Source organism: Temnothorax longispinosus, chromosome 7 (genome assembly GCF_030848805.1).
Source record: "Temnothorax longispinosus isolate EJ_2023e chromosome 7, Tlon_JGU_v1, whole genome shotgun sequence".
NCBI classification, from domain to species: domain Eukaryota; kingdom Metazoa; phylum Arthropoda; class Insecta; order Hymenoptera; family Formicidae; genus Temnothorax; species Temnothorax longispinosus.
The window spans coordinates 18,904,608-18,918,884 of NC_092364.1; the positions used below are offsets into that span (position 1 = coordinate 18,904,608).

The 14,277-nt window shown below is 39.8% G+C and overlaps 1 protein-coding gene across 11 annotated transcripts in view; it reads right to left on the reverse strand.

Moving 5' to 3' along the window:
* The window catches only part of Soxn (SRY-box transcription factor soxNeuro), a 280,985-nt gene that overhangs the window by 90,523 nt on the left and 176,185 nt on the right, over positions 1 to 14,277 (reverse strand). For 2 of the 11 annotated variants that reach the window (XM_071783124.1, XM_071783125.1), the window contains exon 1: positions 4,413 to 6,929. The exons of 6 other annotated variants lie outside the window; for them this stretch is intronic. In XM_071783124.1, coding sequence (XP_071639225.1) covers positions 4,413 to 5,833 — 1,421 coding nt within the window. In that variant the 5' untranslated portion in view covers positions 5,834 to 6,929. Of the gene's footprint in view, positions 1 to 1,473; positions 1,646 to 4,412; positions 6,931 to 14,277 lie in introns of those variants that run through there. 3 more of the 11 variants (XM_071783126.1, XR_011732846.1, XR_011732845.1) reach the window with 3 other exon arrangements.

A 14,277-nucleotide genomic window follows, 5' to 3' on the forward strand; every position in this document is an offset into this window, starting at 1 on the left:
ATCACGAAAATGCACATACTCTCTTTGGATTCTATGTGTATTTCGTATATGTACATATCTATTTACAGATATATACACAGTTGCACCTAGTCCTAATTTCTATACGTTTTAAACATATAATACACGAACATTATATAGATGTCTACGCAGAATGCACGTTTAATGAAGAATACTTGAATCAAGATAAGTTGGGTGCCCCCTCAATACCTTGAATAATTCTAATGAAGGAATAGTTTTCGTCAGAAATGTACTCTTCACAATAATTGATTGTAAACATATTAGAACGATCATCATTTGCACTATTCCTTCCGATTCTTCCGTTCTTAAGTTGTTTTAAATATTTTTTTTATACACTGTGCATTGTCGCTGCTAACGAATAGACATCTAATAAAATAAGAAAAATTTAATAAGACGGATGTTTCGACGATGATATTTACACGACGTCTAAAAAACTGACCGTTTTCGATTTATATTTTTATATTGCAATATATATATATTTACATATATCTTGCAATAATTTTTTAAATAAATTATTCAGACTGTCAAATAACGATGTACGTCAAAAAAAAAAAAAATAATAATAGTATATAGGGTAAACTCGGGTAAGATGGCCATACAGGAAAGATGACCAACCCATGTTCAATCGATGTTTCATGGCAAGCTAAATTGAAAAAACATAGGTTGGCCATCTTTCATGTATGGCCATCTCAACCAAGTTTACCCTACAAAAAAAATTTGTTTATAATATTATTTTCCAGAATTTATCTTTCGTCAATAAAAAATATATTTAATGAAGAACTTAACTTATCGTATACCCATATGTTCCATCACATACTTTTAACGCGAAAAGTCGCGGCGGTTTTTTTTAAGTGAACATTTAATTAATATTTCCATATCACCAGTATGGAAAAACGCAGAAAAAATTAGGGTACATGAGGTTGCGACAGAAATTGAGAGTCGAGTCTCGCAATCTGGACCAATATAATACCTATTATCTTTAACAAACATTAAAAAAATACATAAACTGTAGCTGATGATAAGTTAATCGAGAAACTGCTAACGGGATCCAAATGGAATTGATATGGATATACAGCGTCCGGTCGTGTATAGAAATCCTCTTTGGTAATGTCAATTTTGCGAGAGCGTACTTGCAAATAACATTATATACATTATATTGACGTCTTCTCTATAGCTCGAATGTCTTCGTGGATATCCCTATCGACGCCGAATAGGGACGGCCCCGTCGATGATAATGCGCAGCATGGACGATGATGATGGAGAGAATCTTTCGTGAGATGTGAATGCGAGCGAAGGCGCGGTCTCTTTCGAGTACCGAGCGCGAGAACGAGAAAGGAGGAAGAAAAAAGACAAGCTTCGTCTCTCTCTCATCTCGTAGCCCCGTGAAAATTGTCCTGAAGCTACGTTTCGTCTTTTTTCTCCCCCCCTGTCCCACCTCCCCCACCACTCCCCTCCCCTCACACGCTCGCTCTCGCTCTCGTTATGCGTTTCTCTTTATTTCGCATTCCACCTCTGGCCTTTTCTTTTTTCCTCTCTCCTTCTCTCCTACTTTTTCCGTTACTCTCTATAGGCCTTCCATTTGCACAGGCGTCCATCCAAGCTTGCCTCTCTTTAAGCTACGAGATTCCTACGGCGTCATGTTTTGTGTTAGGTTGCGGCATAGATGTGAGAAAACGTTTGTCAAATTTCTAACTCTAGCTCTCCGTACATCGACGAAGAGATAGGATGAGTCAGACGAAAACCTTCGTGATTATTTGGCGATCGTGATAAAGTGATGAAATGCTATCCAAGTGTGAATTTGCGTAGGATTGTCATGAGATTACTTGAAATATAAGACTCAACGTAAAAAAGGCCGTGAGTGCCAAACATAAAAAACTCCGAAAAAAAAACTATTCTTCTGGATAATAATTTCGACGGTTTTTTGACTCAACCTATATCGGAACTCCAATTAAATTCAATATTTATATTCTCACAATTTAAAATACAATCATTTATAAAAATCATTTGTAACAGAGGCAAAAATAAAAAGAAATAACAAAGAGAAGAAAATAAATTCACAAAGAAAAGTAAATTTAAACCTCAAACTAAACATGTGCCATGGTATCGTGAACTCTGCTTCGTTCTGGACCGTATTAAAAACAATTCGATACATAGTTTTAAAATTTTTATCATGTATCTCTAAAATAATAACGCAACTTAGATATAAAAATAGCAATTAATAAAAATTAACAATAAGAATTAATGAAAATAAATAAGATGGGTAAAAATGATATAATGGTTGTAAAATTGGAAATAATAACTTGATTTCAAAAATAACTATTTGGAAGTTTTTGCGAAAAATCGTGGAATCTTTGTACTCTGAGTATACTCTGTATTTTGTCTATCTAATAAATAAGATTAAATTTAATGAAATAATAGTTCATGTCTAAGGAGGAGAATAAAAGAATTTAGTGAAACTGATTAGGGAAAGTGTGTGTGAGTATGATGAGTAAATGAGGACAAACGAAGAATGTTTCTGTTTAATAAATTTATAATTTATCTGTTTAAAGTCTTAACTTTCGATTAAATGCAAATATAACATTGAATAAATTCCTCTGCATTATATAAACCCACCATAAACCTCTTATAAACCTCTTCAAACGCTCATCAAACATATCCTTTTAACATATACTTTTTATCAATTTTATTATATTACAATATTTTCTATCAATTTTATTATAATTCATAGTTGGATTTTTAAATCGCGTTTTGAGGAATACTTTTCAGCTGAGAAAAATTAAATGTGGCATATATGGGATTTTTATGTGCCTGTCATGGATAAATTCAATTTTATTCGTCTTAGATCGGTTCTACAATCAGTCGTATGTCGGAACGCCGACGGTGGTCCAATGAGAGAATTTCTATTTCAAAAATGAATTTTCCTCATTGGACCATCGGCTACGTTCCGACATCCGACTCCGACATACGACTGATTGTAGAACCGCTAGATTCTTTATACGGGATACCTTGATATGAAGTAAATCAACGTGTTTCTCCGCTGCCAACTCGCCGGTCTATAATTTTCTAGCGTAATGATATCTTGCAAGATCCACCTTACTAACTCTTGAAATGGTAATGATCGTGTGCGAATAAGCGATTGGCAAATTTCAGAAATAAGAATGAGCGAATCGTAGACCATTTTAGAATACTGGGGCGTAATTGTCCATTAGAAGCGAAGTCACAATATCATATGCATAATCATTCTCTCTAGCAACAGAAAAATGTGAGTGTTTGCGTTATAAAATATGTAAATATGAGAACCTGTTAAAAAAAAAAGAGATAAAAAATATTTTTATATAGCATGCTCGTTTAATGGAAAAGATAAATAATTCTTGAACAGAACACTCATAATACGACACTCACGAAATACTACATGTACGGAATACAGGAGGTCCTTGTTATAAGTTCGGTTTAAAGCCAAGTAATGAAAGAATTTATTTTAAGGAAATAAACTTTTGCAAAATAAACAGTAACCGTAAAATAGCAAATCCAACAAATTTTAGTGTAAAATCGGAAACTTATATAATATGTGGAATAATAAGTAAGAAATTAAATTTTATAGATTAAATAGAAAAATAAAACATCTTTTATACATATGTATATGTATACATATATAAAATGCGAATTATAATGCGGATCTCCTGCGAACTCCGACAACGCTCGAGTCACGAATTTCGATGATCTGCGAGTGACACTCGCGAAGATCACCGATAATTCTCGTTATTTATAACTCAAGCGAACAGTGCAATCATCGTCGAATTGGGATAAATCGCGTTACATTTATCGTATTCGGCATCGATATTAAAAGATTAGCTTTGTAAAGCATATGTTCTGATTCGAATTGTCTGCCGGGGACGTCGTCACAACTCGCTGTTTACAATAAATCAAAACATTTTTTTTCGTTTGAACGTAAATATTATGCTTAGTTTGTAGTAAGAATATATTTTGGCATGGAATCTATCCTTAATATAATATTCTAATAGAGACATTTAATACTGATAAGCTCTATATATTAAGATCTTGATTGAGAAAAGTGCAGATAATAGTAGTAAAAAAGGCAAAAATATTAATTAAAACAGAAAATACACGAATAAATATGTTAATTTCCTTTAAATTTTCTTATTCTATTATCATATAAATAAAGTATTTCAAAAGAAGTATAGTCCACTTTTGTTCTATATTTTAATCGACTGCAAGGTGTCACGACTATAGCGTCGCGATTTATCCCGCCTCCACTATTCTAAAAAGCTATTCGCAAGCGTAGGCAAGGAAAAAAGAGTGCTGCGTGTGAGGTGTGAGTATTGCGAGAGAAGCCTCTGTTTCTACTTTTTTTTCTTTTTTAAATGATAGCTTACATGTGTGTAATCGGCTGCATAGCCGCATGGTGCTGCAAAGAATCAGGCGACGGACCCGGTGAGTAGACGCCGCCACCGTGTTGCACGACTCCCTGCTCGACTCCCTGTGGCAGGTACATCGATATCATCTGCTTGATCTGTGCTTCGCTCTGTTGATTCGTCTGCGGCTGTCCTATGTATTCCCGCTTCACGACCTGGCCAGCGGGACCAGCCGCGCCCGTCGGCGTCGGCGTGTGTATGCCGCCGCCGCTCGCCGGGCTCGTCGGCTCTGACTTTATGCTGCTGCCACTAGGACTATGACTGGACATCTGAGAACCCGGTTGAGCCTGGTGATAAGGTGACGGTGAGCCGCCGGGCACGGTGCCGCCGTATCCGCCGTAACCGTTCATGTAGCTGTTGATAGGGCTAGGACTGTTGCCGCCCATGTGATGGCCCATGGAATCGTACCTCTGGTAGGCCGCGGCCGCCGAAGCGGCGACCGCTGCGGCACCACCCATGTGATTGCTGTACGCGACATGTGGCTGATACGCCGCCGGATCATGCGACGCATGCATCATATAACCGTTGGGCATGTAGCCGGTAGGAGGTATCTGATATACATCGCGCGGTAATTGCTGCTGCGGTCCGCCGCTGGTGCCCACTTGCCGTTGATCGACGCCGAGCATACCGCCGACGCCGGCAACACCTCCGCCCAACTGGAACTTGTCTTTCTTTATCAGCGTCTTTGTCTTGCGACGCGGCCGATACTTGTAATCGGGGTGCTCCTTCATATGCACGGCGCGCAGCCGTTTCGCCTCGTCGATGAACGGGCGCTTCTCCGCCTCGCTGAGAAGCTTCCACTCGGCACCGAGGCGTTTCGATATCTCAGAATTATGCATCTTCGGATTTTCTTGGGCCATCTTGCGCCGTTGTCCACGCGACCATACCATGAAGGCATTCATCGGCCTCTTCACACGATCCATATTGTTATTCTTGGCGTTGGAGGAATTGCTAGGATTGTTAGGATTATTCGGATTGCTATGATTGTTGGCCTGGTGGTGCTGCGTTTGCGATTGTTGTTGCTGTTGCTGCTGATGAGGATGATGCTGCTGTTGCTGAGCGCTCTGCTGGGCCGCCATTGCGTGCATGCTCTGTTGCTGTTGTTGCTGCTGCTGAGCGGCGGCGGCGGCGGCGGCGGCCACCTGCATGCTTGTTGTATGGTAGTGATGTTGAGGAGTTTGATGATGATGCTGAAGACCAAGGCCTAAGCTGCCCGCGCTGGGCGGGCTGCCTGATAGCGCGGAGCTGTGAACGATCGATCCTAGAGATCCGTAAGGTGACATCCCCGTGTGATGGCCCATCGGCGATACACCCTGGTGCGGATGCGGTGGCATCTGGGCGTGCAGGTTGCCGCCCTTCATGTCCGTCTCCATCGTGTGCATCTCTTCCTGCCTGTGCCCGTACAGCTTGCTGCCCTTTTCTAGTACTGTTCGACGTCAAGAAAACTCAACGGAGCACGCCGCGGAGAATGTCAATCGGTTGCCGATAGTAGGATAGCCCGTCGCGCAAACCACGATCACCACCGCTCACTTTCTTAACGTTTCACCTCTGCGCGCGAAGCGATGACATGAAAATCGATCGCGAATTCCTCAAGTCACCGATGATCACTACTAAGACACCTTCGTAAGAACGGATCGCTAAACGCGCGCGCGCGCGCGTTTCTTGATCACCGGCGTGCGATCAATCCATCACACGGTCGCGCGAACGTGTCAGCCGAACGACCATTCCGTGTTACGATGATCTTCGTATCACCAGCTGCAAAATCTTCCTTTCGGCGCGGCGCTAATCGCGAGTGTTGTTCACAAGGCAACCAACGTGTGAATACGGGGGACACCACTCGCGATCATTATACTATCGGTATGGTCCTCCCGCACGTCGTTTCACGATGCGTGCGTTCATTCGTCCTTCTCGTCTTCTTCCTTGAAAATCACCAGAGAGACTCTCGTGCGAGCGATCCGTGAGTTACGGAGTCCGTGCGAGAACTGACCGCACTTTCTTCCCCTCGCTCGTAGCCTCTCACCACTCCGTACCATTCGCCAGCCGCTCTGACTGGCTGCGGGCCACTGTACGCTCGACGAATCGCGTCACGACAATGCCAGCAACGACGCGCCAACTAAACGCGAGTGCTCCGGAGCGGCGGTCTCCTTTGAAAGGAGATGACGGCACCCCCTAAACGCCGCGTGTGGCACGAGAAACGCGAAAACCAGTGGAGCTGACCAAGTTCACGGAACACCGTTTCTGTCTTCAAAAATCTATCAATTTTTTTTTCACTCGCGTATGCACTTTTCCCTCAGCGATACCGTGCGAGGGATTTAAACCGCAGCGCGTACAATTAAAAGCGATGATGCTTTTATCTTGTACCGCTGCTTTCCCGCTCGTCCTGCCTCAACACCGTGCTGGACGACAACGATAACGAAGAATCCGACGCAGAAGATGAGATACAACTTCCACTCTCCACGGGAGAATACTCTCTGAGCATTTCAATCGCCTTGAGTTTGGGGTTCCTATCGAAGGCGGCCACCCCTTCTTCCAACGCGAAACGTCCCCTCTTCTCGACCTGTACCTTGGGATAGAGTGGGGATCATATCGGACTGACTGTACTGCGCTCCGTACGCACCGCGGGCAATCGATTGGCAAGAGAGCCTGAGAGAGCCTGCCATGATTTCCCTCGACCAATCGGCCGGCTCGCTCGGCACGCGGAGGCGGCGCTTTTACTCGGTGACGTCACTCGGTGAGCATGACCGACCTCTCGTGGCGATGCTTCGGCTGCCGACGGCTCCGTTCCCCTTCCTCACTTCTCGCACCCCCTACCCAACGCTATCGTCATCTCCTCTCCTCTCATCTGTTCCCTCTCGCGCTCCGGTCTCTGCACAACGTTTCTCTTGCTTTTTCGCGCCGCGAAATCGGCTGCCCGTCGGACGCATGTACCGCTACGCGGCCGCCGTCCGCAGCGTTGAGCAGCGCCGGGTTACATATACGTGCGTCCCGCGAGCCTTAATATGTTCCTTTGGACGCGAGCCGGAGTTGCGTGATACATTACGTATATACATCGATATTAATGCACGAATAAGTCGAACACGTGCGTTAGTGCGCAGCTCGCGATGAGAAAACTTAAGAACTTAATGGAAATAGAGAGATAAGATATAATCGCGAATCTCTTGTACCGCTGCGGTCAAAATAAAGTGAGAGCAGGCAGTGCGATGACATATGTATTATCTGAACAAGGATTAGGAGTTGAATGACATTCAACCCCTTTCTGGACAAACGTCGATTGAAGTCTTATAAAAGAACCTCTCACAATCTTAGAAAATAGACTGAAATGGGATATGGGTACATTTTCTGCGCATCACATGATGCAATTCACATCTGCGAGTCACATGTGCAAGTCACCCAACGTCACATATTGTATCTATCTTATCATAGCAAAATGGTTTTTTTTTTCGTTGCAAGTTTCGAGAATTCGCTTTTTCTCTCCGCTTTTCTTACTCTCTTGCCATAATATAATAATTCCTCCATCGAATCCAACGTCAATTTCGAACTTTATTTCATTGCGCTTTATTACCGCTCGATATATTCAAGAAGAAGAAGAAGAGAGAGAGAAAGAGAGAGAGAGAGATTTGGAGTTCGTAATAAGGATCCCGCTTCTTCCTTCCTTCCCGCTCTCACCCGTCGGACGCTAGAATCTAAGCGACTGACTGAAATCGTTACCGTAGTGCTTTCATTGGACGTCGCGTCTTCATTTCAGCATGCTGCGTGTTGTGGGACCTGTTGCCGCGAGACGCGACGAAAAGGAGAAGAGATGCGAGACGAGTCGGCGGAAGTATGCGTGGTACAGATAAACGCATAGAGCTATATTTGTGTCTGATCGTATCAGTAAAAGAGGCATCGTGAAGATCTCTCCGATGCTGCGCGTACAAACGTGTTCGAAATCATGTTCTCTTTCAAGTGTGTAACGTGCTTTCCCTCATTTCAAAATCACATGATTATCGTAATTGCATCCTTATCGAATGATTGTTTATCTGCGTTTCTGATTACTGCAGTTACGTTAATTTTCCAAGTAATCTGGAGTACTCTCGATCCTGATGCGCGATCAACGTGATTGCGATGACGTTATTATTTCGCAATTCGTCCTTGAGAACGACGGTCTTCAGTGCAATTGCAGCTTGCATTGATCGCGATTATAAGTCACTCACATCCGCGATATCTCGATAAGCTTTTATCACAACGACATTCGTTCAAAATAGTAACAGGAATAAACCGTTTGATAAATTTTTTCCAAACACAAAATGTATCTAAATGTCTGTGTAGTATTTCTAAAAATTTGATTATTTTAGCCCAAATGGCTTATATTATATCTATCACATAATCGTGCTCAAAAGCAATTAATAATGAATTGACGCATAAACTATATTAATTATAAGCAAGTCAGCGTATTCGCCGCTATAAACATTTGAAAGAAATTTTATTTTAATTAAATCTATGCAAAAAAATGCTAATTAAATTAAACAAACATTTTGCTTGCTATATTTAGAAATTTGTGTATTTACCAAAAATTAAATAAATGATTAATCGAAGCCTTTTCCTTGCGAGCGAAAGAGAACTTTTTAAATTTATGATTTTATTTTACGATTTATGGGTCGCCCGGCGGCATTAGGTAGCAGGTAGCTGCTATACCTCACTGCTTTCAATGAATGAACAGAAACAGGGAATTAGGTTTTAAGGGAAAACAAAATTACTTCCGTTCGATGTTAATCTGTGTCCTTCTCGGAAGTACAAAATTTATTTTTATAATGCAATTGGCAAGCGTAAGTCATAAAAAAAACGACCTTACGTTATTTTTCCATAACTTTATTGTACTATCTTTGTACTTCGGAAATGCATTAAATGCATCACTTTAATTTCCTCAGAGTTTTCAGAGATTTCATTTTTTAATAAATGTTAAACTTTATTCCCTCATTCATAAGATAAAATGAGATTGGCTTAAATCAGTGTCATTCTAAACAGCAAACTTCGTCATATATATTGACAGCATAATAAGCTATATAACAAATTAGAGCGGTGTTTGATAAATTTTGTGCATCCAGAAAAATCTGCGAGAACGCCGGTGATTTGCCCGTGCAACAGCGGCATTAGGCCGAAATGCCACAAGTGGCACATAAACCGTGCGGAATAAGTGGATTGATAGGTCGTTACCATTGAAAGAAGATAGAGCGGATCGCGCGATACACGTAGAAAGTTGGAGGTAAAGGAGAAATAGAGAAAGAGAGAGAGAGAACGCGTACAATAAGTCGGAGTCCGACAATGGGATACCGCGGGCGGTCTTTGTGATTCAAATCAATGTTTGCGATACTCGATGGCGCACTGCCTTTGTAGCACCGGGCTTTCCTAGGCTTCCCGCGTATACATACACGTTTCCCGCAGAACGTGTGCCGCACGCACACATATACACAGAGCTATCTGTCCTATCGAGTGCGCGCGCGCGCGCACGCGCTATATCGAGGTCGCGTGTATGTGCGCGAATGTGTGCATCCGCCGATGCGGCGCATCCACCGTGCGACATGAGAAAGCTCATTGTACGTCCCGGCATAGACGCACTCGAAAACCAGAATCCTGAACGGCCCTCCCTGATCGATCTCCTTCTACCCCGTACGAACGGGCCGGCCGTCCGTCTCGTGCCGCGCTCGCGCTCATTCATCGTCCCACCGACGTTCGGGAACCGAGACCTTTCGTTAGGTATCGCGGACTACGTTCCTCTCGCGACGCACATCGATTTTTGCGACGCGCGAGACGCGCGTCTTTTCGCAGCGCGAAAGCGAAATCCTTTCTCGTTACTATATCCATTAGGCGAGGCGACCGGCCTGCCTAAATCTGGTGGACGAGAAGTAAATTACTTGCACACAATTTCAATAGAAATATTTTCTTAGCTGAATATTTTTAAATAATTTTCGTCATAATTCGCTTCGCGAACAATTGATTTTAGCGATATCGACGATAATTCTCCTTAGGGCATATTTACATAATTGAAATGATAAATAGCATGCGAAAGTGCTGATGATAAATTTCTTCGTTGCAGATAATTGATTCTTTATTGTTAAAAAAAGTTAACTCTTTAGTTTAATCATTAATATCAACTTGTTGTCAAACGTGATGACCGTAAAACAGAAAGACGTATTGGTCTAATGGTTTAGGATGAAAAATGTTTTAATAGCAGAGTCGTATAAGTCATTAAAATTCTTTCTTTTACCTGCGCACGTGCGCTTAATGGTGCACGTTTTGGCCTTCATCCGAAGGTCAAGAGAAGATCTCTTGACTTTCTCTTTACTTTGCGGAATCTTTTCTTTTTTCTTCAAATCGCAAAAATATAGAACGGAGTCGTTTCCCATTTTCAAATAATCTATTTAAACACTGTGTAGATTACATGTATTGTAACTGTTTATGTCATTATTTCTAGAAAATGATTGCTTATTAAATATTGCTCATTTCAACATCTCGCTGGCCGCTTTTGCAACAAAATAATCTTCTCCTCAATTCACCGAACTTGGAACGCCGTCAAACTCCGTGTCAAAGTGAAGAAAGAAGAGGATACTGAGAGGGGGAGAACACGATCGCGCGATACGCGGGCGAATTCGTAGGCGTCCGATTGTCAACAGGTGATAGCATTGGGCCAGCTCTTAGAGCTCGAGTAACGAGAGAAAGGGAGATTGTGTGTGTATGCGAGACGAAGAGAAAGGAGGAAAGTTGGAGGGGGGGGAGAGGGGCGAGATCGAGCGAAAATCAGGGGGTGGTTGCGACGGGGAGAGAACGGTGGTGGCGCCGGAAGGGTAGCCAACAAAGTCTTTATCGTTTCGAGGACCGATTACAAAGCTCGATTGTTGCCATTCTTCGGAATCCAAATAATCTCTCGCTCGTCCGAGCCGTAGACGAGCAACCAACCACTGGAATAGAAATTTACAGCCGTTGGTTTTACCAAGTGGCCATTATAGATCTCTTTCTTCATCAAAAAACCATTAACGTATCTCTTTTTTTAACAACAGAGAATCTTTAATAAAGAAATGTATCACTAGCACTTGCTAGTTATTATCATAATTATGTAACTACATGCCATAAGAGAGTTAGAACGTTAACATTGATAAAATCAATTACGTTAGAAGAATGATTTTTACGAAAATTATTTAAAAATATTTAACTGTTGTTTCCAGTAAAATTGTGAATGAATAGTTTAGCAAATTCAGTAAGTCAATATTTTGAAAGTAATTTGATCAATGTGATATAATAATTATCATACTAGTCAAACAAATTGCTTCGCATATCGTCGAAACACATGTGAAAAGTTCTTGTAAACCGTGGTCAGTACGTGAAAAGTTAAAAAAAATAGCATACTGTAAAATTTATTACTTTGACAGTGGGTACTTATGGTCGTCGAAAGATGTGAAAAGTTCTTGTAAACCGTGGCCAGGACGTGAGAAGTTAAATATGGCACTGTTAAATTTATTACTTTGGCAGTGGGTACTTTTCTAAATTGTTTACACGTTACGCGTGAGCAAGAGGATAGTAACGGTGGTCATATTTTACGAGAAGAACAAAGGATAATTGATTTTATTGCCCTGTAAAAAGGAAATGCAGTAAATTCGTTCCTCTGCATGCCATAAAAAAGAAAGTGAAAGACAAAGGTAAAGTAAAAGTGATAAGTTTTTCTTAGCTGTCAGGCCAATAAATTTAGGAGAATGCACTCGAGTGCCGAGGAAACGATTTTGAGTGAAATATAGCCAAGATTAGATGCGAAGTAACCGAATTGTTACAGAATTAATTCTTATGCCCGTTTCTACCTGCACCTTCGCCTTAATCTGCGATGTAGCAAACTGTTAAAATTAAACCTCGATTTAATGCTGATTGGTTTTTACAATACATTGTGAACATTTAGCTAAACTTATAACTTGTGTGTCATAACTCAAAAAACTTACTAAAGCTAGAACGTTGATCAATATTGGCTTTAACATTTTCGTGTCGTGTGAGGGAAATACGTAATATCGAAAAACCTGTCAAAAATTATTAAGTTAAAAATGAATTAATGCAGAAAACATTATTAAATAGAGTTAATATTCCGATATAAAAATATTATAGAAAACAAGAAATCTGATACGACAACCTTCAAAGATAAAAATAAATCTTGGAAACTAATGGAATGATTATTTAATAGTTATACGTTCTCGATCGAATTTTGAACTTTAGACGTCTTGAAAAGTTGTTGAGACTATTTAAAGAAAAAAACAAAAAAATACAATTATATAAGAGGCAAATATTTTTACTTCATATACTATGTAGCAAACTTACTATCAATTTAATTTCCTGATACTGACAATGAGTAATTATTTACGTTTCCATGTCAATATTTTACATTTTTTAAAATTAGTATTTAAGAAACAATCTTAATAGTGGCAATTATTATTTAGTTGCCACAAGTTATATATCAAATTTTATTTTCTAATGTATTAATTATAAAAGTTTAAAATATAATATTCATATTATTAGGTGGAGGAATGTGAATCTAGATTAGAGCTAATGAGGAAATGGGTCACCAAGCTACGAACTTAGTTCAAGATATGTTATATTAAAAATAAATTTTATTCATAAATAAATTGGATAAACGGTAAACGTTTCGACTTCATTTAGTCTTTCTCAGTACCAAAATAATAAATTAATGATTAATCATAACGGAATTAGTCTACCATAAAGTTTTCCACAATTGTAACTAATAATAAATAACATTTGTTTGGAATAAATTAAAACTTAAAAATAATAACTTGAAAATACATACACACACACAAAACACAAGATCAAGCAATGAAATGTCCAGAGAAATGTGTCAAAAGTACGAATAAAAAAGCGTGTACTAGAGTATCCGGTATCAGTGTCTCAACACACAACAGGTTTTACGAAAGGTTGACAAAAATACAAATAATGACACAGATCTGCAACATTTGCCTTTTTTTCTGCTGTCCGAATCCGCAAGCAAAAATTCCTATCACACGTTCTCAGGTTTACGAAAGAAAATAGGATTAAAGGTTCCCAAAAATGTCTAACTATTTTTGAAGATCCGTAACGAATCCGATATACGACAGACATTTAAATTGCTCAAATTGCTTGAACATCATGCAACACATCTTTTACCGCAGCGTACATCGACCTTTAAAAACAATGAAGTTCGGTGATACCTGCGATAAAAGATTTAACATTCTTATATTAAAGTACAGTGTCCAAGCTTTAATTTGAGTCGTTTTTAAAAGACTTTCGCATGTCGAGAAAACTAAGTAAAGTCGAAACGTTTATCGTTTATCCAATTCAATTATTAATTTATTTTTAATATAACATCACACTCTTGAATTTTGCTCGTATTATATTATTAGCCCATTATTCCCTCATTTGATTTACGAAAACAAGCTTAATGATTCAATAATTTGATAAATCATCAGATTTAATTATGGAATGTCTTATTAACTTATTATATATCTTTTATCAATAATAAATATAAGTCATGCTTGATTGAAATCAAATTAAACGATAAGCACAGTATGATATAAAGTTTAGTTTTTAATTTCAATTTTTACGTCATAGTTTGTAAACTATCGATTCACAATCGATGCTATAATTGCATAAAGATTGTTCATTATTCGTGACCTAAAGCAAACGTACTTTGGCGTAACAATTTTTCTGCGAAATATGGCCAATAATCTTCTTTCGACGAGGAAAGTATATCTTCGATAGATACAATCTGTCCTTGTACCTCGCGATAACGTGATGCATATTTATAAAAGCCGATCCGCCTAAA